General features: G+C 42.9%; 1 protein-coding gene across 1 annotated transcript; it reads left to right on the top strand.

The window, feature by feature from the left end:
• The first annotated feature begins 11,191 nt into the window (after positions 1–11,191).
• Positions 11,192–20,257, top strand: commd1 (copper metabolism (Murr1) domain containing 1). Its single transcript, XM_081361122.1, has 3 exons — positions 11,192–11,406; positions 12,339–12,626; positions 19,250–20,257. Exons 1-3 carry the CDS (start codon positions 11,233–11,235, stop codon positions 19,355–19,357), a joined length of 570 nt encoding a protein of 189 aa, XP_081217248.1. The 5' UTR covers positions 11,192–11,232; the 3' UTR covers positions 19,358–20,257.
• The last annotated feature ends 1,759 nt before the right edge of the window (positions 20,258–22,016 follow it).

The following is a 22,016-nucleotide window of genomic DNA, read 5'->3' as shown; positions in this document are numbered from 1 at the left end:
GTGTGCACAACGCACATACACTTTGCTTATCTCATCTACACAGAGACGCAGCAGTTCTCATTTTTAGAAAACCATACATTATTACAAGGAAAAATATTACCACATGAGGGAAATCATTAAACAGGCCCAAAATTTGGGTAAATGTGTAAGCTAGATTTATGCCTATCTTCATGGACACAACCATGAAGTTGTGAAAAAATAGGCATAAATCTAGCTTACACATTTATCCAAATTTTTATACGCCTGTTTAACCGAAGCTAATTTGGGTGGGTTTCTCCCATCCCCATTCAATGTCACTTCTCTGTGTTTTACGGCCCTGACGAGAACGTCGGTCTCCTCGGCTGTGAACCGCGTCTGGCAAATCCGCCGTTATAATAGCAATCCGCCATAGAACAAGCGCGCCTGCTCTTAAAGGGAATGTGAGATGTCGCTCTGATTGGTTTATTTCACATTACGCCCAAACCACACCTATGAATAATGAAGCTATTTCAGGCCAACCCATTTTAGATTTGCGTCGGGCGCAAGAGTCATTTATCCCGCCGGTATAATAGCAACAGTGCCTAAGATCCGCCTACAAAGTTACTTGCGTTTCGCGCTTGATACTTGCATTTCAGATCGTTAAAATAGGGCCCTTTGAGTGTATTGGGCAATCGGAGAGCTGTCCATGTCTCTCCCATAGATACGGATGCCCTTCCCATAGGTGGATCTCTCCACTCGGATGTTTCAGAGAACCGGGGTTGAGATAGTAACCTATTGTTGTTCTTACTCATCAGGATTGGCTTAATATCTGTGTGGCGAGCAGGACGAGGCCGAGGGCCGTGGGAGGACGGCGCGAGGCCGGTGGCGTAATTATGATGAGCTACACCTGTGAGACGCACCGGTCTCGCATCTCTCACGGAGGAGCGGAGGCATAAAGGAGGAGCGACGACAGTGAAGAGCGAGAGAGGACAGGCCTGTGTTTTAGTTGATGTTTTGTTTTTGGTTTGTGTTGCCAGCAGTCGTCCGTGAGGGGCTGCTGGCTTTTATTTTCATTTTTGTATTTGTGGATTTATTTATTAAAATATGTTGAATGTTCGCCGGTTCCCGCCTCCTTCTTCCCGTAACAACATACCTCGTTACACTGGTGCCGAAACCCGGGAAGGAGGAGGAACGCGCTGTCAAAGAGCCCTTGCCGCTGTTGGGAATCCGCGGTGCCATCGAGCATGGCGGGCAGTTTCCGTCGCCATGGACGCTCGAGGCGGTGCGCTGGAGTGAGTTGCCGGGGGGACGGACGAGCTCGCTGCTGGCCGCCTGGGTGCTGGAGGGGCGGCTGCCGTCCGGTAGGGAGCGGAGGAGTCGTCGCCGTTCGCCGTGGGCCGGAGCCTGCTGCCATCCGCCATGACGGGGAGGAGCAGGGAACGGGGGACTCCTGCCGACTGCCCGAACCTGGAGGAGCCGTCGCCGTCAACCAGGCGGCGGAGGAGTGTCGTGCCGTCCACCGAGGTCTATCCAGCGTCACCGCCAGGCACCGCGGAGAAGATCGCCCAGCGGGTGGCGGGCCGGATGGCAGCGCGTTGTGGGAACCGGATCAAGTTTTTTTTTTTTTTTTTTTTTTTTTTTTGTTGTTGTTGTTGTTTTTTTTTTTCTCTCTCCCCTCTCTCGTCTCTGTCGCTCCTCATGCTTCCGTCTCCTGTACTCTCGCCTCGTCTGTCCATACCCCCGGGTACCGCAGCCGCCGTGATCGGTCCCCCCGGGGAGGGGGGGGGGGGAGTAGGCGCAGCCTCGGTGGTACCCCCCGGCCTGCGAGGGGCGATGGGGGTATGTGGCGAGCAGGACGAGGCCGAGGGCCGTGGGAGGACGGCGCGAGGCCGGTGGCGTAATTATGATGAGCTACACCTGTGAGACGCACCGGTCTCGCATCTCTCACGGAGGAGCGGAGGCATAAAGGAGGAGCGACGACAGTGAAGAGCGAGAGAGGACAGGCCTGTGTTTTAGTTGATGTTTTGTTTTTGGTTTGTGTTGCCAGCAGTCGTCCGTGAGGGGCTGCTTGCTTTTATTTTCATTTTTGTATTTGTGGATTTATTTATTAAAATATGTTGAATGTTCGCCGGTTCCCGCCTCCTTCTTCCCGTAACAACATACCTCGTTACAATCTGCATGAGTTGAACAATGTTTTTTTATGAGCATGATGTCTTGAGGTTGCAAAACCTAGTTCAGCCCTGATCAACTCCAAACATATTTTATGATTTTTACCCAACTACCACACCTTTATTTCTATTCAGCACTAATAATTATAGGCTACTGTTTGTTTAGTCACTATAGCTGTCACTCACGGGTGGTTGCAGGAAGGCAGACGAAGATGAAACATAAAGTTCCAATACGAAGTTCAATGAGAGTAATACAAATAATACTAGGAAAAGAAGAACAACACACACTAAATGCAACGTAGACCGAACAAGCAGTGCAGGAGAAGGAACTACTTAAGTAGTGAACAAATACGAGGACGATTAATTACACACAGCTGACACAAACTAATAATGACGATGACCAAGGAGACAGATGAGTGGCGGGAATCTGAAAAAGGAAACATGTGACAATGAACAAACTGAAAGTCCATGAACATAACTAAACATAAAGGTGACAATAGTGTTAAGAAGTATCTTTTTTAATGGTTCTTTCATCAAGGAAAATCACACTTTGCTCACTTAAAGCGTTAGTTCACCCAAAAATGAAAATTATGTCAGTAATTACTCACCCTCATGTTGTTCCAACACCATAAGACTTTCGTTCATCTTTGGAACACATCTTCGGATGCTAAGAAACTCATTCATGCTTTACTCTTCACTCATCTTGATTATTGTAATGTTATGTTGCCAAAGGGTCCTATAGTGAAGTTACAATTGATACAAAATGCAGCAGCAGAGTACTAATGAAATTAAAAAAGGAGAGTGCACATTAAACCAGTTTTAATGGAATTGCATTGGCAGTTCATCAAAGAATTTAGATCCTTTAAAAAGGATCTTTTATTGGTTTATAAAACACTGCATAATCTGGCACCTCTATACATTTCAGACTGTCTGTCGAGATACATCCCAAATCGTAGTTTAAGATCCTTTAATGCTGGTCTTTTGTTTTGACACATTATAGTAAATAATAAATGATCTGGTGGTACTTCTTTCAGCCACAATGAAAAAAAAAATGTGGAATTGCCTACCAAATGAAGTAAAAGAGGCTACCAGCATTTATATTTTTAGTTCAAATATTAATTTCCTTCGTTTTCTCAGAGAGTAGCTCTGTTCCAGTTTCTCCAGTCTTACATCATCAATGTTTACTATGATTTTAAAATCTTTCAAAACCATTGTTTATTCCTAGAAAGAGCTATTCAAATGTAGCCTGACTACGTCAGACTTCGTACTTCCGCTCAATTTCATTTCGCTTCTGTTCTCAGTCTGAGACAGCTTCAGAGCTTTCTGTTTGCCACCGGTCTGGAAACAGCCGGGCCAATCAACGAACAGAGGGCGGGCTGAGAGCCGTGACGTACACGCTGATTGTACCGTGGATGCGTAGATTTACTTAACTTAACCTGCAAAAGTCGTTCACAGCCATGTTCACTCCGGTATTTCGCTCGATGGTTTTGTTTTCGCATCATACATGTGTTTACAGTGAAAGTTAAATGCGGTCGAGCATGCGCATAACACACGCCATAACCAAACGTTATGTGATTGGCTTACGGGTAACCAATGATTTTAAACTTCAGACAAGCGCCCCCTAGCAAGAGAGAAAACACTTCTCTATTATGCCATTCCAGACTCTGTCTACGAAGCGAAGTGAAGTAGCAGAGTCTGGTATTACCAGGCTAATTCAAATGACGGTGCCTTGAGCAAAACCACTACTGCACTTTTTAATCAGTCTTGACATGAAATTGTCAGGTCCACCCTGATGACAGATCCCCTGAAGACAGATCCACCCAAAGAAGAAAACAGTAAAGATTTAAAAACTCAAAAAATGTATCTTCTCCTCTTGATTATTCTTGTGCTCTATTATATTCAATTCAATTCACATTTATTTGTATAGAGCTTTTCACAGTACATTATGAGCAGTGCAGTTTGGATATCCAGTTGTAAAAGATCAATTACCTTCTTGTTTTAATTGGAATTATTTTGGTTGTGTGAGTGTGTGTGTGTGTTTTGCACAACCAAACATCATGATCTAGTCAAGCAGAGTTCAAAGGCTGAAGTAACACAACCTGCCTGCGCTGTTTTCTTTGTTCCAAAACGGTTCTACAGAATATAGTGTACCCAAACGGTTGGTTTGGGTGGATGAAGAAGAAACCTTGGGAGGAACCAAAACGGGAGAGCCCATCCTTTTGGAACATGTTGAAATAAATTTGTAAAAAAAATTAATAATGGTGGGATGAACCAAAAGCACAGGTGCAGCTGTAGTTGGGGACAACTCTTACATATATAAGTCTGATTGGTCACTGACAGTGAAGACTGAGGAACATTTAAAGACTCTCATTCATCTGTATCTCCAACAAACGTCTGGTAAGACTCATTTAAATATGATTCTTGCCCTTCTATTATTGCAGGTTTTTTGCTGAAATTGTTTACAGATGTACTTTGTCTACTAGCAAACAATATTTATTGTTGAAAAATGTATACTTTTTAATCTATTTGACCATATATATGTAAAATCTGCTATTTTTAATTTCATTTACAAGAAAAAGCATCAAAAGAAGCTTGATATACAATCACATTAAGGTGAATTCTCAGTAACTATAAGTGAATATTGCAAAATACAAACCGACTTATTGATGTACTTCAGCAAAAAGGTATGTGAGGCCTAACAAAATGTTTAAATTTATCTCTGCTTTCACTTTCCTTGTTAAATCTCCGGATATTAGAGAGGAGAGAGATGAAGAGCATAAACCCAGTGAAGATGTTGGCCGTGTTGGCGCTGGTTCTGTTGGTATCCAGTGTGATTGATGGACGGATTTTCAAGAAATGTGAGCTGAAGGCCAAGCTGGAGGCAGCTCGGCTTCAGGAGATTAAGGTCAAGGGAGAAAACTTGGACACGAAAGATCTTGTAGCTAGACGTGAGTAATAGAGTTACTTTTCTTTCAAATTCCCTTTTTTTCTTGCTCAGTCTTCAGATGCCATATTGCCATGTCACATGATGGCTCCTAAAAGTAGGGGTGTAACCCCGGCATCCTGGCCAAATTTGCCCAGTGGCCTCTGTCCATCATGGCCTCCTAATCCTCCCCATATATACTGATTGGCTTCATCACTGTCTCCTCTCCACCAGTAAGCTGGTGTGTGGTGGGCGTTCTGGCGCAATATGGCTGCCGTCGCATCATCCAGGTGGATGCTGCACATTGGTGGTGGTTGAGGAGATTCCCCCCTTCTATGTAAAGCGCTTTGAGTGTCGAGAAAAGCGCTATATAAATGTAATGAATTATTATTATTATTAAAAGCTTCATTACCTTCTTCCATATGTTTCTTTCTATCTGAGGCAGTTGTCTGCAAGGCCAAAGACTCAGCCTTCAACACCAACTTTATTAAAACCATCACTGAGGACAAGCCTGATGACACCTCTCTTCAGCCATCTACCTCCACCTTAAAGCCTACATTAAGTCCCACCACTGGCACCACCACAAACCCCACCACAGGATCAACTACAAGACCCACCACAAGTCCCACCACTGGCTCCACCTCAAGACCCACCACAAGAGCTACCACAAACCCCACCACAAGTCTCACCACAAGACCCACCACAGGTTCCACTTCAAGTCCCACCACAGGATCAACCACAAGACCCACCACAGGCTCCACCTCAAGCCCCACCACAGGCTCCACCGCAAGACCCACCACTGGATCAACCTCAAGCCCCACCACAGGCCCCACCGCAAGCCCCACTGCAAGATCAACCTCAAGCCCTACCACAGGCTTCACCACAAGACCCACCACAGGCTCCACCTCAAGCCCCACCACAGGCTCCACCGCAAGACCCACAACTGGATCAACCTCAAGCCCCACCACAGGCCCCACCACAAGTCCCACCACAGGATCAACCTCAAGCTCCACCACAAGTCCCTACACAAGCCCCACCACAAGTCCCACCACAGGATCAAACTCAAGCCCCCCCACAGGCTCCACCTCAAGCCCCACCACAGGATCAACCTCAAGCCCCACCACAAGTCCCACCACAGGCTCCACCTCAAGCCCCACCACAAGCTTCACCTCAAGTCCCACCACAGGATCAACCTCAAGCCCCACCACAGGCTCCACCTCAAGCCCCACCACAAGTCCCACCACAGCCTCCACCTCAAGCCCCACCACAGGCTTCACCTCAAGTCCCACCACAGGATTAACCTCAAGCCCAACCACAGGCTCCACCTCAAGCCCCACCACAAGCCCCACCACAAGTCCCACCACAGGATCAACCTCAAGCCTCACCACAGGCTCCACCTCAAGCCCCACCACAAGCCCCACCACAGGATCAACCTCAAGCCCCACCACAAGTCCCACCACAGGCTCCACCTCAAGCCCCAACACAGGCGCCACCACAAGTCCCACAACAGGCTCCATCTCAAGCCCCACCACAGGCTCCACCTCAAGCCCCACCACAGGATCCACGTCAAGTCCCACCACAGGATCAACGTCAAGTCCCACCACAGGCTCCACCTCAAGTCCCACCACAGGCTCCAACTCAAGCCCCACCACAGGCTTCACCTCAAGCCCCACCACAGGATCAACGTCAAGTCCCACCACAAGTCCCACCACAGGCTCCACCTCAAGCCCCAACACAGGCGCCACCACAAGTCCCACAACAGGCTCCATCTCAAGCCCCACCACAGGCTCCACCTCAAGCCCCACCACAGGATCAACGTCAAGTCCCACCACAGGGTCAACGTCAAGTCCCACCACAGGCTCCACCTCAAGCCCCACCACAGGCCCCACCTCAAGCCCCACCACAGCCTCCACCTCAAGCCCCACCACAGGCTTCACCTCAAGTCCCACCACAGGATTAACCTCAAGCCCCACCACAGGCTCCACCTCAAGCCCCACCACAAGCCCCACCACAAGTCCCACCACAGGATCAACCTCAAGCCTCACCACAGGCTCCACCTCAAGCCCCACCACAAGCCCCACCACAGGCTCCACCTCAAGCCCCACCACAGGATCAACGTCAAGTCCCACCACAAGTCCCACCACAGGCTCCACCTCAAGCCCCAACACAGGCGCCACCACAAGTCCCACAACAGGCTCCACCTCAAGCCCCACCACAGGCTCCACCTCAAGCCCCACCACAGGATCAACGTCAAGTCCCACCACAGGATCAACGTCAAGTCCCACCACAGGCTCCACCTCAAGCCCCACCACAGGCCCCACCACAAGTCCCACCACAGGCTCCACCTCAAGCCCCAGGACAGGCTCCACCTCAAGCCCCACCACAGGATCAACCTCAAGTCCCACCACAGGCCCCACCACAAGCCCCACCACAGGCTCCAACTCAAGCCCCACCACAGGATCCACCTCAAGCCCCACCACAGGCTCTACCTCAAGCCCCACAACAGGATCAACCTCAAGCCCAACCACAAGTCCCACCACAGGCTCGACCTCAAGCCCCACCACAGGCTCAAACTCAAGCCCCACCACAAGTCCCAACACAAGCCCCACCACAAGCTCCACCTCAAGCCCCACCACAAGTCCCACCACAGGATCAACCTCAAGCCTCACCACAAGTCCCACTACAGGCTCCCCCTCAAGCCCCACCACAGGCCCCACCACAAGTCCCACCACAGGCTCCACCTCAAGCTCCACCACAAGTCCCAACACAAGCCCCACCACAAGTCCCACCACAGGATCAACCTCAAGCCCCACCACAGGCTCCACCTCAAGCCCCACCACAAGTCCCACCACAGGCTCCACCTCAAGACCCACCACAGGATCAACCTCAAGCTCCACCACAAGTCCCAACACAAGCCCCACCACAAGTCCCACCACAGGATCAACCTCAAGCCCCACCACAGGCTCCACCCCAAGTCCCACCACAGGCTCCACCTCAAACCCCACCACAGGCCCCACCACAAGTCCCAACACAGGCTCCACCTCAACCCTCACCACAGGCTCCACCACAAGTCCTAACACACGCCCCACCACAAGTCCCACCACAGGATCAACCTCAAGCCCCACCACAGGCTCCACCTCAAGCCCCGCCACAAGTCCCACCACAGGCTCCACCTCAAGCCCCACCACAGGATCAACCTCAAGCTCCACCACAAGTCCCAACACAAGCCCCACCACAGACTCCACCTCAAGCCCCATCACAAGTCCCACCACAGGCTCCACCTCAAGCCCCACCACAGGCTCCACCTCAAGCCCCACCACAGGCTCCACCTCAAGCCCCACCACAGGCTCCACCTCAAGTCCCACCACAGGATCAACCTCAAGCCCCCCAACAGACTCCACCTCAAGCCCCACCACAAGTCCCAACACAGGCTCCACCTCAAGCCCCATCTCAGGCCTCACCTCAAGCCCCATCACAAGCCCCACCACAAACTCCATCACAGGATCAACATTAACCCCCACCACAAGTCCCACCACAGGCTCCACCTCAAGCCCCATCACAGGCCCCACCGCAAGTCCCATCACTGGCTCCACTTCAAGCCCCACCACAGGATCAACCTTAAGCCCCGCCACAGGCTTCACCTCAAGCCCCACCACAAGCCCCACCACAAACCCCACCACAGGATCAACCAAAGGCTCAACAACAAGCCTCACCACAGGCTTAAAAACAAGCCCCACCACTGGCTTCAGCACAGGCTCAACCACAAGATCCACCACAGGCATATCAAGTACAAGATCAAAGCCCGTCACAATCTCCCCTCCAAGAAATTCTTCAAGACCTGAGAGACGCCGCCGTCACATTCCCTTTTTACCCAAACCCTACAGTCCCATTTTCGAGAAGGAGCCAAAGAGGCCTGTCTGGCGCCTGTATGGAGTGTTTCAGCTCAGCGATCAGTGGGCCTGTGATTCCGGCCTGGTGCCATCACTCAATATTTGCAACATGAAATGCACTTGTAAGTTAGAGGGAAAAAGCCATATTAAATGTTTTTTTTTTAGGAAATTAACTAAATACAGATATGATTAGATATGAACTTTTAACTTTTTTTCTACCAAAGCTTTTTTGAATGATGACATCACAGATGACATTGCCTGCCTGAAAACCCTGATGAACAAAAGTACTTACTTGTAAGAAAACACAAGCTCAAACAAACACATTAACAAAACACAAAAACATGCATACATTCTTATTTTAGCTAGAAAGTGTTTTAAAATTTTAATTCAAAATAGGATAAAATTATTTCTGTATATTAACAAATGTGTTTACTCCTAAATAAATGGTTAGAAAATTAAAGAAACTGAAACTGTAAGAAGTATCTTCACTAAATATAACATTCATGAGTCTGTGCCTTCTTTTGTTACAGGCCACCTAAACCCAAAGTCAACCCCTCTGATTTGAAGATGATGTAAGTATTTTTTGTAAGAGTTTATGATTGTAGTAGTTATGCTGCGTGTCCGTGTAAGCCGTAGTAGATCAAACCATTGCCACTAATGGTCTCTCCGTCCTAATCCTATTTAACTTAGCTCACAATGCTTTTGAGAAACACATGCTAATTATAATAATACACAAATATATATAAAACATAAGTATATAGTAATATATTTTAGTAATATTTTATGGAACAAATTATATTTAGGGTTTGTTTTGCTTATTTAGTAGCTTTATGTATAATTATGTATGTAATTACTAGTGTTTTTGTTTCATATGACAAAAGCAGAGTAATTATTTATTATATGTTAGACATAATAGGCTTATGAAATCAAATCATGCCTGAATGTGACTATGTTCTATGTGTTACAGCTTGGAGATGTTGTTGGTGAATGAGTGCCGCTTTGTTGTTCCCTCATTGTATTTTGCTGAGTGTTTTTAGAGGAATATCTGCTAACTTTGATTGAATGGTAATCGGGTCAAATAAGGGTTGACAATAGTGGTGTGTCCTGTGTGAGTTTATATATCTAAAGACTTTTAAACATATCTTAAAACAATGTTTGTGTATTAAAGCACTTTATTGTATTTCCGTAATATTATTTACACATGGCAGTTAAATTTTTTATCTTGCATTCCATAAAAATATCTCTGTTCATTGCATTTTATATAGTCACTTTATCAATTAAAATTGTAAAAAAAAAATGAATACTCAAAATTACCTTTCTTTCTGCACTTGTGCTGTTGATTCATCCCACTATATCCATACTGATGACAGTCTGATTGTATGCGCCTCTTTTCGGCTTTTGAAAGTTATGAACAGAAACACACACATTCACAGTAACATTTCCATTTTAAATAGAAAAATGCTGCAGTAGGGCCATTACATTTATATAACTCATTTTTTAAAAGTATTTTCCTAAGGTCGATCTTTTGGAAGGGTTGAACTGAGAATTAGGCTACTTAATCAAATTCCTACTGTTAAAAACTATGGCTGCGGGATATTGTGGGATATCAAAGGCAGCGAAGCATACATCTATCATTACATTGTTTAGTGCATAAGAAACAAATGTAGAAAAAAAAAAAAAACATTTTTGAAAATTAGGCCAATGTACGTTTTTATGGAACTGACTTGAGAACATTTATGAACGGTCTTAAAGAAATAAATTCAATGACTAACTTGTAAGACTAGGCTAGTCTAAGCGGTTTATGCAACAGGCCCCAGGGGTCTCTACAGTGACATGTATGAAATCAATGCCTTGTTTTGTAATAGAAAGTCATATTTGGATAAGAAACCCCATAACATTTTCTTGAGCTGTTGATTTATGACAAACAATAAAAAAAGTCATATTTAAATGATAATTACGAAATATTATCATATTTCCATAAGAGTGCTACATTGATCACTAAATTAATGTCAGTCTTTTTTTTAAAGACCAAGGAGTTCTGTTGTTGTTGTTGTCATGGTGAAACTCTTTACAGCAGATCCAAACTAAAACTGTGACGTGTATGGTGTCAGATAAATTCACTAAAATATAATGTCGTACTACAGTGGACAAAAGTCTATTTCTGGGCCCCAGGAGGATTATGTTTATGTTTATATAATATTTAACGGCATGGTTCATATTAAACAGAAAAATACCGGAAGTGAGCGCGCGCTGCGCGTGACGTGGATCACATGACCCCCTGTCAACATCCAACATGGCTGACGCGGACAGCCAGAGATGTGTGAGCGCTTTACTGAACGGAATCACACAGAGACTTTATTACGGCAATACAGAAATCACAGAGGAGTTTCTGAAGAATGAGCTCTACGCCGAGACGACGCAGGACGAGTTCCGCGCGCTGCATGACAAGATGAGGTCGCTTCTCAAGGTATCTATACACTCTCTCTATACGAGTTTTACATTATAGCGGGGACGTTTGTTGATATTTCTGCATCAAAATACAAACGGGAACATTTCATAGAGAACTTTCATTGTTTAAAACTAAATGCGGGTGTGGATTGCCTTGTCTGTCCACCGCTAGAGAGCAGCAGATTTCTTGCAGCACCAATGCTAGTTTGCCAGGTCGTTAGATGTCACTCTCTGGACGTGTATCATTTCATAATGCGTTCATTCCTTACTTAGCATGTAGTATTCAGTGTAAACTACAGTTTAGTAATCGACGATATGGATTTTTCGATGGCTGATATCTTAGAGAGCAGGTGGTTGATGGTCGATATTACAAAGCTTATATAATGTGATGTATCACATTATTTAATCTAAAGATAGTAAATAACTCATGCATAACAGTTGCTGGCTGCAATAAGTTTTATAGGCTATTTGTTTTACATAATTACTAAATTACAAAATATTCTAAAATACTTATAAAATGTAAAATATGTCAAATAAACAGATTTATACTTTAGAAACGTTTTGATTCTGTAATCCTAATATATTTTATTCAAATAAAGAAATAGTTTAAAAAAAAGTTGCAATACTGTTATTTTTACTAACAGTAAGGCAAACTCTTATACATTTCATACACTGTTCATTTTATTTAGTAGTTCTGTCTAATATTCAGTCTAATTTTCCATGCATCCATACAAAGTCACTTTTAAACAGTGACTTGTCAAAGAAGGCAGCAACAAATAACATAAGAACCAGTTTACATTATCACATATAACGTTAAAAATAAAAGTCTGCGTCTGACTCCTATCAACCAAACAGTAAAACTTGTCGGCCGATACTAATAATTAAAAATGCCAAATATCATAATTTATCCCATACTACACCCTTAACCTGATCTGTCTTTCCCTCCTTCAGTCCATGGCATCAGCGGACATGGATCAGACGCAGCTGGAGGCGTTCCTCACGGCGCAGACGCGTAGGCAGGGTGGTGGAGGCGTGAGCCCGGAGCAGGCGGTCGCTCTGGGACGCTTCTGGAAGACCCACCGGACGCGGGTGCGAGAGAGTCTGTTGGCTCAGAGCCGCTGGGAGCCCGGCCTCAGGGGCCTGAAGTGGAGGGTGGACCTGCACACGTCCGCCAGCAGGGGGCAGGTGTCCAACAGCCCCGTGGCACTGGTGGAGTTAGAGCTCGGCCGCACCGGGGAGGTGAGAAATGAGGGTTCAGTTTATGCAAGTTTAAAGGTACAGTGTGTAATTTTTAGTGGCATCTAGTGGTGAGGTTGCGAATTGCAACCAACAGAAGTTACGGTGGCCAACAGGAAAAGATTGTTGTCTAATGCTGTTTTCACACCAAACGCGAATATGCGTCTGGCGCGAGTGATTTCAATGTTAAGTCAATGGTAAGACGTGTTTACGCGCGTCTGGAGGTTTTGTGGCGCGAATGAGGCGTTTAGCGCGGCGTGGTAGACGCAAATTTGCCTAGAGGCGCGAATTGAGCATCTGGCGCGTTAAGTGCGTTACGCGCAAATGATTTTATTTGTGCTAGTTTGACGCGAATTCGTGTCTGCCGCCCGAGTTGAAAAATCTGAACTTCTGCGTCAATTCGCACCACGTTAACCAATCAGGAGCCTGCTTGCTGCTGTAACGTGGTGAAGTGACAGTTTATAATGTTATTTTATGTTTGGCCTCAATAAATTATTTTGTAATATGACAAAAATGCACAACAAAGCAAATAAAAACATAAAAGTCGATTTCAATATGTGAGAGATACTCATTTTGTATTGAATGCTATTTATTCCATATCTATTCTAGATTATATGAAACATTATTAATATAATGTAAAGACAACAATCACAATTTAGTGTATAAAAACAAACAAAACAAAAAAAATCACAGGACAGGTGTGTCGCTTCAAACTTTTGTTTTTACGCGCGTCGATTTCGCTCTTGACGCGCGAATGAACAAAGTGGTCACGCGTATAACTAGACGCGGCAGGCGCAAATTTAGATGCATATTCGCGTTTGGTGTGAACGCAGCATGAGACAGCAGAGAGTAGCCAGTTCAGCAATGAGGTTTCTTTACAAAGATAAATTAAGGAATTAGGTTTACTTAATTATTCAGTAAAACGATATGTTATTGCGAATATTATTGTTACTTGTTCATCATTGTGTCAGTGTTTAATTCGCTGACTTAAGCTAGCATCTTTGCATGAAGAACAATGTAGTGACGAAACACGCTTTGTAGAGCAGTTTGTCCGTTTAGGGCTACTGTAGAAACATGGAGGCACAAAATGGCCATTTCAATGTAAGGGGACCCGCGGTGTATGTAGACAGAAATGGCTCATTCTAAGGTAATAAAAACATAACCGTTCAAGTTCAAGTCCTTCAACGTTAATCTACTAACTCTCCTGACTGCTTTGTCAGACAAAATGGTGGATTCAGCGTATGGCGGATTATGATTGGTCAGATCGCCTGTCAATCAAACTCCCTGCGAAGGGTGAATTTTCATCATGTTTTGCGGCAGGACAGCAATTGCGAGGAATTTAATATGAAGAGTCTACAAAAGAACATTTCTCTTTAGCAACACAAAGTAAATAGCAGGCACAACAATGCCGGTGTAACTAACTATAGACATCTATGAGTACAATATGCGTCACATAACTAAACGAAAGGCTAAAACGGAGAGAAAAAGCATGTTTTCAAATGAAAATGTATTAGTGTGGACAAGGCCTGAGAGTATTGATGATGATAATTTCTGCCAATCGCTTGGGAAATGTGGGTGCTCAGTCTGGTGTAACCGCACACACACACATAAATATGTGTAGACATGTCCCGAAAAAATTAAGTCACACCTGTCTGTGTTTGATTGCACATTGGTAAGTAGTTGTGACATGTTGGGTGGGTGTTCAGAGATGTGTGTGGAGAAAAGTATGTGGAAAATCTCTGAAAGCCTCAAAGTTGAAATCTGAGGGTATTTAAGAGTTTACATTGATATTAAAATTTAAGAGATATTAACAAATAGCATTATACTGTAGTGAAATTATTTTGCATTAGTGAATGAGCAAAGATTTCAAAGATTTGCATTAGTGAATGAGCAAGATTTATTGTACAGGTAGAAGCTAATATAGAAAATATTAAGTATCATGTCTATCTTATGCCCCAAAAAAGATTTCTTACCAGTTGTGGCATTTTTTTTTATAAAAAAAAAAAAAAAAAAATTATTACTTGGTACAGGTACATTTTTTCATTCTTGATTGACAGATGACGTTCAGAGGTTTTGAATCATCTTCTGGGAACTGCACAGCTTACATTGTTTTTGTTTTTTGCACCAATAATTAGTTTAACCGACAGCACGGCATGTTGTTGCATGTGCATTAACTACCTGCCAGACAAGTGTTGAACAAGCACTATTTATTCAGTCAGTGTAATGCAAACTGGCCTATTTTATTTATGTATAATAGTCCAAATTGCAGGTGAAATGATAAGTTTCACCTGCAAGTTATTTTTGTTCAAATTATACCATGGCACAGTTAAATTCTTGTTGACTGACAGATGTTCAGAAAATTTGAATAAACTGCTGGAAAGTAGTTCTGCTTTCCATGATGACGGTTTTCCTGAAACTACTACATTGAAAATCCATGGAAAGCATAAATTATGAAAATATGGAAAAACTTTTTATTTAATTATTTTGTTTATTTTAGGGGTGGGTGGGTGTTTTGTGGGTGTTGTATTTATCTGTGCTTGTGACTTGTGTATTTGTTCTTATTTTGTGACTGTTCACTTGCCTTTAAGAGTGTTTGAGCTTTATTAGTTAGGCTAGTAGTTTTTGCTGTGGTATAGGAGTACTTAAAGTGTGCTTTAAGTAATAAATGGAAAGCAAAGTCACCCCACCCCCCCCCAACCCCCCCAACCCCAAAATATATTTTTTCTAGCTGATCTAAAAAATTGTCTGATCCGTGACCCAAACACTATAATATGATCCGAACCGTGAGTTTTGTGAACCATTGAACATCTACTTGGCAGTGTGCCAGTCAGCGCGAGCACTCGAGTTGTTTTTCACGACTTATTGCACTTAATATCTCCTTTCAAGCAAGTCCAGCTCTTTGTTGCTTTCATGCGTTTCATCTCACTAAAGTATCAGTAGTTTTGTGATACGTGTATATTTGCATGCTGTGATATAGGCAACATGATATAGCAAAATCTCTAACGATAGACATTTTATACCATCACCACGATAACGTCATACCGCCCAGCCCTAATTGATTAGTATTTTTGTGTAAATGCACATTCTGCACTGTAAGAGGAGCCTCCTTTCAGCTGTAAGTGGCTCTCAGACCGTTTGTTTGTCTGAGTGCTCTAATTGTTTGGTATAATTGGTGCCGTGTGCAGAGAGCTGCATTACACGCCGTATTATTCATGCTCAGAGAATAGGGGACTGTTGGATATTCAATTCTCTTCCGAGCAGCGGGAGAGCATAAGGGTCCCTCATCACGGCCACAAAGATGCTAAAAGCGGAGATTGATTCTTCATTCTGGGTCACGAGATCAATTACTGCATGATAAAACCTCAAATCATTCTCAGTGCCGTGTTTTTGTTAGGGTGGCAAGGAGGAAACGAGATTTTCACACATCCACAGTCCAATATGGTTATATACTGTATAGTTCAGTTATTAAAAAGAGTGAAAATTGCATTTTCTAACCTAAACGACTTGATTCATTTTTCAGGGCTGACCTGTTGCCTAGTTGTCTGTCACATCCGTAGAGTGAGATATCAGATCATGTTTCTGTTTTCCAGCAACTAGTTTGCACAGATGAATTTGCACCTTAATTGAGCTTGTTTATTAAAAATCGTTGTCAATTATGCTTTCCGATGTTATTTTATTTACTTTAGTCGCTCTGGTTACAGGTTATGTGATATGGTTATTGTGACTATACAAAAGGGGCTTGACATTAGGGGTTGGGCGATATGGCAAAAAAAAAAAAAAAGATTAGCCTATATATATATATCATGATTCTTTTTCATGTTGGTTTTACTATTTTGCAAGTAACTTGAGTATCACAGCCAAACTAATGTCCCTATTTAAAAACAAAGCCTTACAAGGCAACAAAATATAAAATAAAATAAAATGGCAGACATTTAGGCCAAAGTGGCGAAGATAAAAATCTTTGTCATTATTTTCTTTGTTATTAAAAGAGAAGAACAAAGATAGACATAACGTATACACAACATATAATATACAAATGAAATAAACAGTGCTTTTTTATACACAGGAGGTGTATTTAACAGAAGCAATATAAATATAAAACACTACATAGACTTAACTGTATCAATTATACACTGATTCTAATGTATGTGCTTCAGGTGTACGTGCTCAGAAAAGCATATGTTAGAACAGCTTACCAGCACACTAATGAAATGTTTAACCGGCAAGGCTTTAAATCACATTCAAATAATGAACTTTTGTGAAATGCAGTGTCCCGTGAGTGTATCTCTACCTCTTCCTTAACATGTGATGTGAATGTACGTCGCATTGTACAGTATGTTGAGATGGAGGCGCCAGAACTGAACTGATAGAATACACTGTTGCATGATACTACAATATTGGCCACTGACATGGACATGGACACTGGACACGGACACCGGCGCGGACATGGAAACGGACACCGACATGGACATGGATACAGGCACAGACCCTGGACATGGACACCGGCGCGGACATGGACACTGGACACGGACACGGACACCGGCATTGACACGTACATGGACACTGGACAAGGACACGGACACCGGCATGGACATGGACACAGGCACAGACCCTGGACATGGACACCGGCGCGGACATGGACACTAGACACCGACAAGGACACGGACACCGGCATGGACACTGGACATGGACACAGAACACCGGACATGGACATTGACACCGACATGGACATTGACACCGACATGGACATGGACACGGACACCGGCATGGACACCGGCATGGACATTGGACACGGACATTGGACACTGACATGGACACGGACACTGGACACGGACACCGGACATTGACACTGGCACGGACATGAACACAGACACCGGTATGGACACCGGCACGGACATTGGACACCGGCACGGACATGGACATGGACACAGACACTGGCACGGACACCGGACTTGGACACTGGACACAGACATTGGACACCGGCACAGACATGGACACGGACATAGACACCGGACACGGACACCAGCACGGACATAGACACTGACACGGACATGGACACGGACACCGGACATGGACACCGGCACGGACACTGGACACAGATACCGGCACGGACATGGACACTGGTACGGACACTGGACACCGGCGCAGACACCGGTGCAGACACCGGCACGGACATGGACACGGACAGCAGCACGGACACTGGACATGGAAACTGGTACAGACACTGGACATGGACACCGGCACAGACACGGACACTGGACACTGGCACAGACACGTACACCGGCACGGACACTGGACACCGGCACGGACACTGGACATGGACACCGGACACCGGCGCGGACACCGACACGGACATCGGCATGGACACTGGACACGGACACGGACACGGACACTCCCATTCTTGTCAGTCCCATTCTTCTGCCCTTCTGGATAATTTTTACCATAAAAAAGCTTTAACACTATTCTTTTGCTGCCCTGTAACTAATGCATAATGAGGTATAAGTTACAGAATAAGTCATGAGGGTGATCAGAACCCATGCCAGATTTGTAGGCTAAATGTACTTTTAAGTTCACGGTTTTCCCAGGAAGTGCACTCCAACCGAAACAAATACTTCCCAGAATCAAAGATCAAAATTATGTTGAGAATAGATAAGCCCACTGTTCCCATTTAAAAAAAAGATAAATGGTATTTGTCCGAAACAAATACTTCTATGCTATATAGCATGTGAAAAACACCAATAGTATCTGAATACATAGTAGAGGGTTTATGAATGGAGGTGAAGCCATAACTGGTGGGTCACGTGACCGTAACAACATGGCGTATGTAGTACGTCAGAATTTCGTTCATACTACCCATATTCACACTATATAGAACAAACTTTTTTTGTTTCAAATAGTAGTACCTACTCAATACACGATTTTGGACGTTGCGATTAACATAAAAATTGGTTCACACTGAAATGAGAGATAAGAAACTCTGTAGGAAACCAGTTCAGACAATGATGACACTGTCTTTGGAACTCTCTGCCTCTTGATCTTAGGGAAGCTCAGAGCTACGACATTTTTAAAGGTAGACTTAAGAGTTATTTTTTTAAATTAGCATTTGATTGTTGATGTTACTTTTATTATTAGAGCTTTGTATTGCTTAGTTTGTGAACAGCGCTTTGAGAAGTTGCTTTTAAAGGCGCTTTATAAAATAAAGTTTATTATTATTATTATTATTATGAACAGTTTAGCATCACTGTGCAAACAAACTTGTTCACAGAATGCTGACTGACCAATCAGAATCAAGAATTCCAGGAAAACCATTTGGAGATGCCAATCTAATCTGATTGCTTAAAAACATTCTATTTATTGATTCTAAATAACAAGTTCAGAATTCTGAGGATTGATGTGGAAACTACTTTTAGAGTGTTTTCCGTGCGGTGAATCTTACACCGCTGTGTTGATGCGGGTGGACTCTAACAGCCGAGTCAGCAGCAGTTCTGATATTACACGTTATGTGTTGTTAAATGATTTTGGGTCTCTTCATCGTACTGAATGTAAACGGTCTCTCTCTCTCTCTCTCTCTCTCTCTCTCTCTCTCTCTCTCTCTCTCTCTCTCTCTCTCTCTCTCTCTACTTCAGAGCTCTGAGTTTGTGTGTTTGGAGTTTGATGAGCAGAAGGTGAATCTGGTGCTGAAGAAGATGGCAGAGCTTCAGGAGAGCATCGACAGCGTCGTGCACCGCAGCTAGAGCGTATCTGCGTGTTTATAGGTGTGTGTGTGTGTGTGAGAGAGAGAGAATGTGTTTAAGTGCTGTATTGTTATTTTCATCATAAATAATCATTGTCAAACCTCAAACTTTGATATCTGTGAGTTTATTAAAAAAAAAGTTTTCATCTCACAGGATTTTAGGTTCTGTATTATTTCAGTGTTAGTTTTCCACTAATATACTTTGATGGACTTGACTATGGAGCCCCTGAAGGGACGTGCTGGGGGAAAAAATTTGGGATGGGCGTTCCTTCGCAAAACTTTTGGAGGACCAAACGAACCAAGCAACCTGAACTACAAGTGTGACCTTAAATTGAACCAAACCCTTAAATTGAACCAAACATGCCAAGTGTGAACACTCCCTTACTCACTTCACAGGGATAATGGTGCTTTTACGTAGTCATTTAATAATTAAATGAAGTAATAACCTCTAGTGGCAGGGCAGGTGACTGAATGATCTGACATGGACCTGTAAATCTTCTTGATGTATGCGAGTTTATATTTATTATGTGTGTGAAATGATTTAGTGTTCTAGGAACAGCAGATGTAGACTAATATGATCCGTCTTTATTACCGCTGTGCTTTTGAGCGAAGGTCATCAATCTATACTTATTTATAGATAAGACCACTGTTCCCATATTTTAACAAAGATAAATGGTATGTTGTTCATGATTAGGATAAAAATAAGTGTCTATTATGAAACAAATGCCATTTGTTTGTTGTAAAAAATATATATTTTAGATAAAACATAATTTAACACACAAAAAAAGCTCGTTTTAAATGCACGAATGTTTGTATAAAATATATATATTATTTTGCTTTTATTCAGTGTATATTGTTAGAAAATAAAATTGTCAACTTCAAATGAAATGAATAGGAAATGAAACAACTTATACATTTTTTTTTTAATATATAAAAATGTCCTATTTTATAAAGGTATAAAGACAATTTGATTTTGTTAAAATTTGGATGCTACTTTGTACCCCTTTATCTTTTACTTTGTCTGTTTCGAGACTCAGCTTTTACTAATGAACTGTGATGGCACCCATTCTGTTTAAATATTTAAGAAGAGTTAACACCCATCAGGTGAACGGGTTGAGACGTGTGACGTGTCAGGTCGCGCAGGTGTGAATATCTGGATGTGAACCAGACAAAGACTGTTGTGTGTTGTTTATCATAGACCAAACACGTCAGTGTGCTTTTGTTCCTGCTCGACCTCAGACAGATGGTCCTCGTTCTCTCATTTACAACAAATGTGGGGTTTGAACAGCCTAAGAGCTGGTGGACAACCAATTAATTATTCAGATGAGAAGACAATGGGTGTAATTGTGGCCTTTGAAAAGTATCATATGAGTTTACTAGTGATGATTGATCGCAATGAAGCAATGTAAACATCTCAGAAGAAAGCCATGACGGCGCGCAAATTTAAACAATGAGGCAGAAGCTGTGAATGTGCTGCTAACTAATGATTTCATTCGAATAATGAGTCATTTGTTCGTTTTACAAGCCTGATACTGACAGAACCAACTGTTAATGCTGCCACTCCGGGTTTATTGTGCTGAACAGAATAGAATAGAATAGAATAGAATAGAATAGAATAGAATAGAATAGAATAGAATAGAATAGAATAGAATAGAATAGAATACTGTTAGGTTGAGATAGGATTAACAAATATCAGGAGAATATTTGATTTGAACAAAAAAAACATTTGATCTCTCTTACATTAAATGATTCTCATTACTAAAATGAAAATAGCAAAGAATCTTAGTTTTATTTATAGTGAAATTGAGTGCCTATCAAATTTGCTGTCAGAATACTAATATTAAAAACAGCAGAGGACCATTTGAATACATTATGCTTAATTTGATTTTACTTTTACTAAGTAAAGGTATAAATACTAAAAGGACAGATACTTTAATAATGGGAAAGATATAAATAAATAAAATGACATGATAACTGTTTATGGTGGCTGCATTCATTTTCCACTGCTTTTACGTAACAAAGCCATTTAAGTGAATCATGAAAAATCAATAGACTATAAAACATTTTTCAGACTGCAGCCTTCCACGTAATGCAGAACATATTTTAAAAGGACTGCTATAGGGCGTATAGTGTGGCAAAGAAAAAGTGTTGTAATGTTTAATTAAATGTCATTCCTTCATTGTTGGCTATTTTTTGCATGTAAAACATTTCCAATTGGTTTAACTTAGAAACAAAAGCTGCCTTAAAAACATGAGTAAACTCAACTTGAAAATAACATTTTTTTCAACTCACAAATAGATTGTTTAATTTTTTAAAACTTGAGTTCAAAATCCCAAACTGGTCACGACAATTGGAGTTAAAGGTATGAAATAAGTTCAAATAACTGAATGGGGTTATAAAACATACATATAAAGTGAATATATTATATGCATAATGTGCTTTCAATGTGAAGAATGGGTTTGGTACCCTGAGGCAAGTTTTAGGCAGTGATCAGGAATTCACACACACACACACACACACACACACACACACACACACACACACACACACACACACACACAAACATTTAGAGGACATCTTGTAGACACAGTGGTATTTATAAGTAGGTGATGATATAGGCTCAACCCTAACCCCACCCCTAAACCTGTTGATATCAGTAC

Source organism: Scardinius erythrophthalmus (genome assembly GCF_964197995.2).
Source record: "Scardinius erythrophthalmus genome assembly, chromosome: 3".
NCBI classification, from domain to species: Eukaryota; Metazoa; Chordata; class Actinopteri; order Cypriniformes; family Leuciscidae; genus Scardinius; species Scardinius erythrophthalmus.
Note: the sequence above shows the minus strand (reverse complement) of the source record. Positions and strands in the feature narration are given on the sequence as shown.

What these genes read in the sequence shown, in the direction of transcription:
- commd1 (XM_081361122.1), top strand. Translation starts at nt 11,233, where the DNA reads ATGGCTGACGCGGACAGCCAGAGATGTGTGAGCGCTTTACTGAACGGA. An exon ending in AGATGAGGTCGCTTCTCAAG is followed by an intron (nt 11,407 to 12,338) that starts GTATCTATACAC and finishes TCCCTCCTTCAG; the next exon opens with TCCATGGCATCAGCGGACAT. An exon ending in AGCTCGGCCGCACCGGGGAG is followed by an intron (nt 12,627 to 19,249) that starts GTGAGAAATGAG and finishes TCTCTACTTCAG; the next exon opens with AGCTCTGAGTTTGTGTGTTT.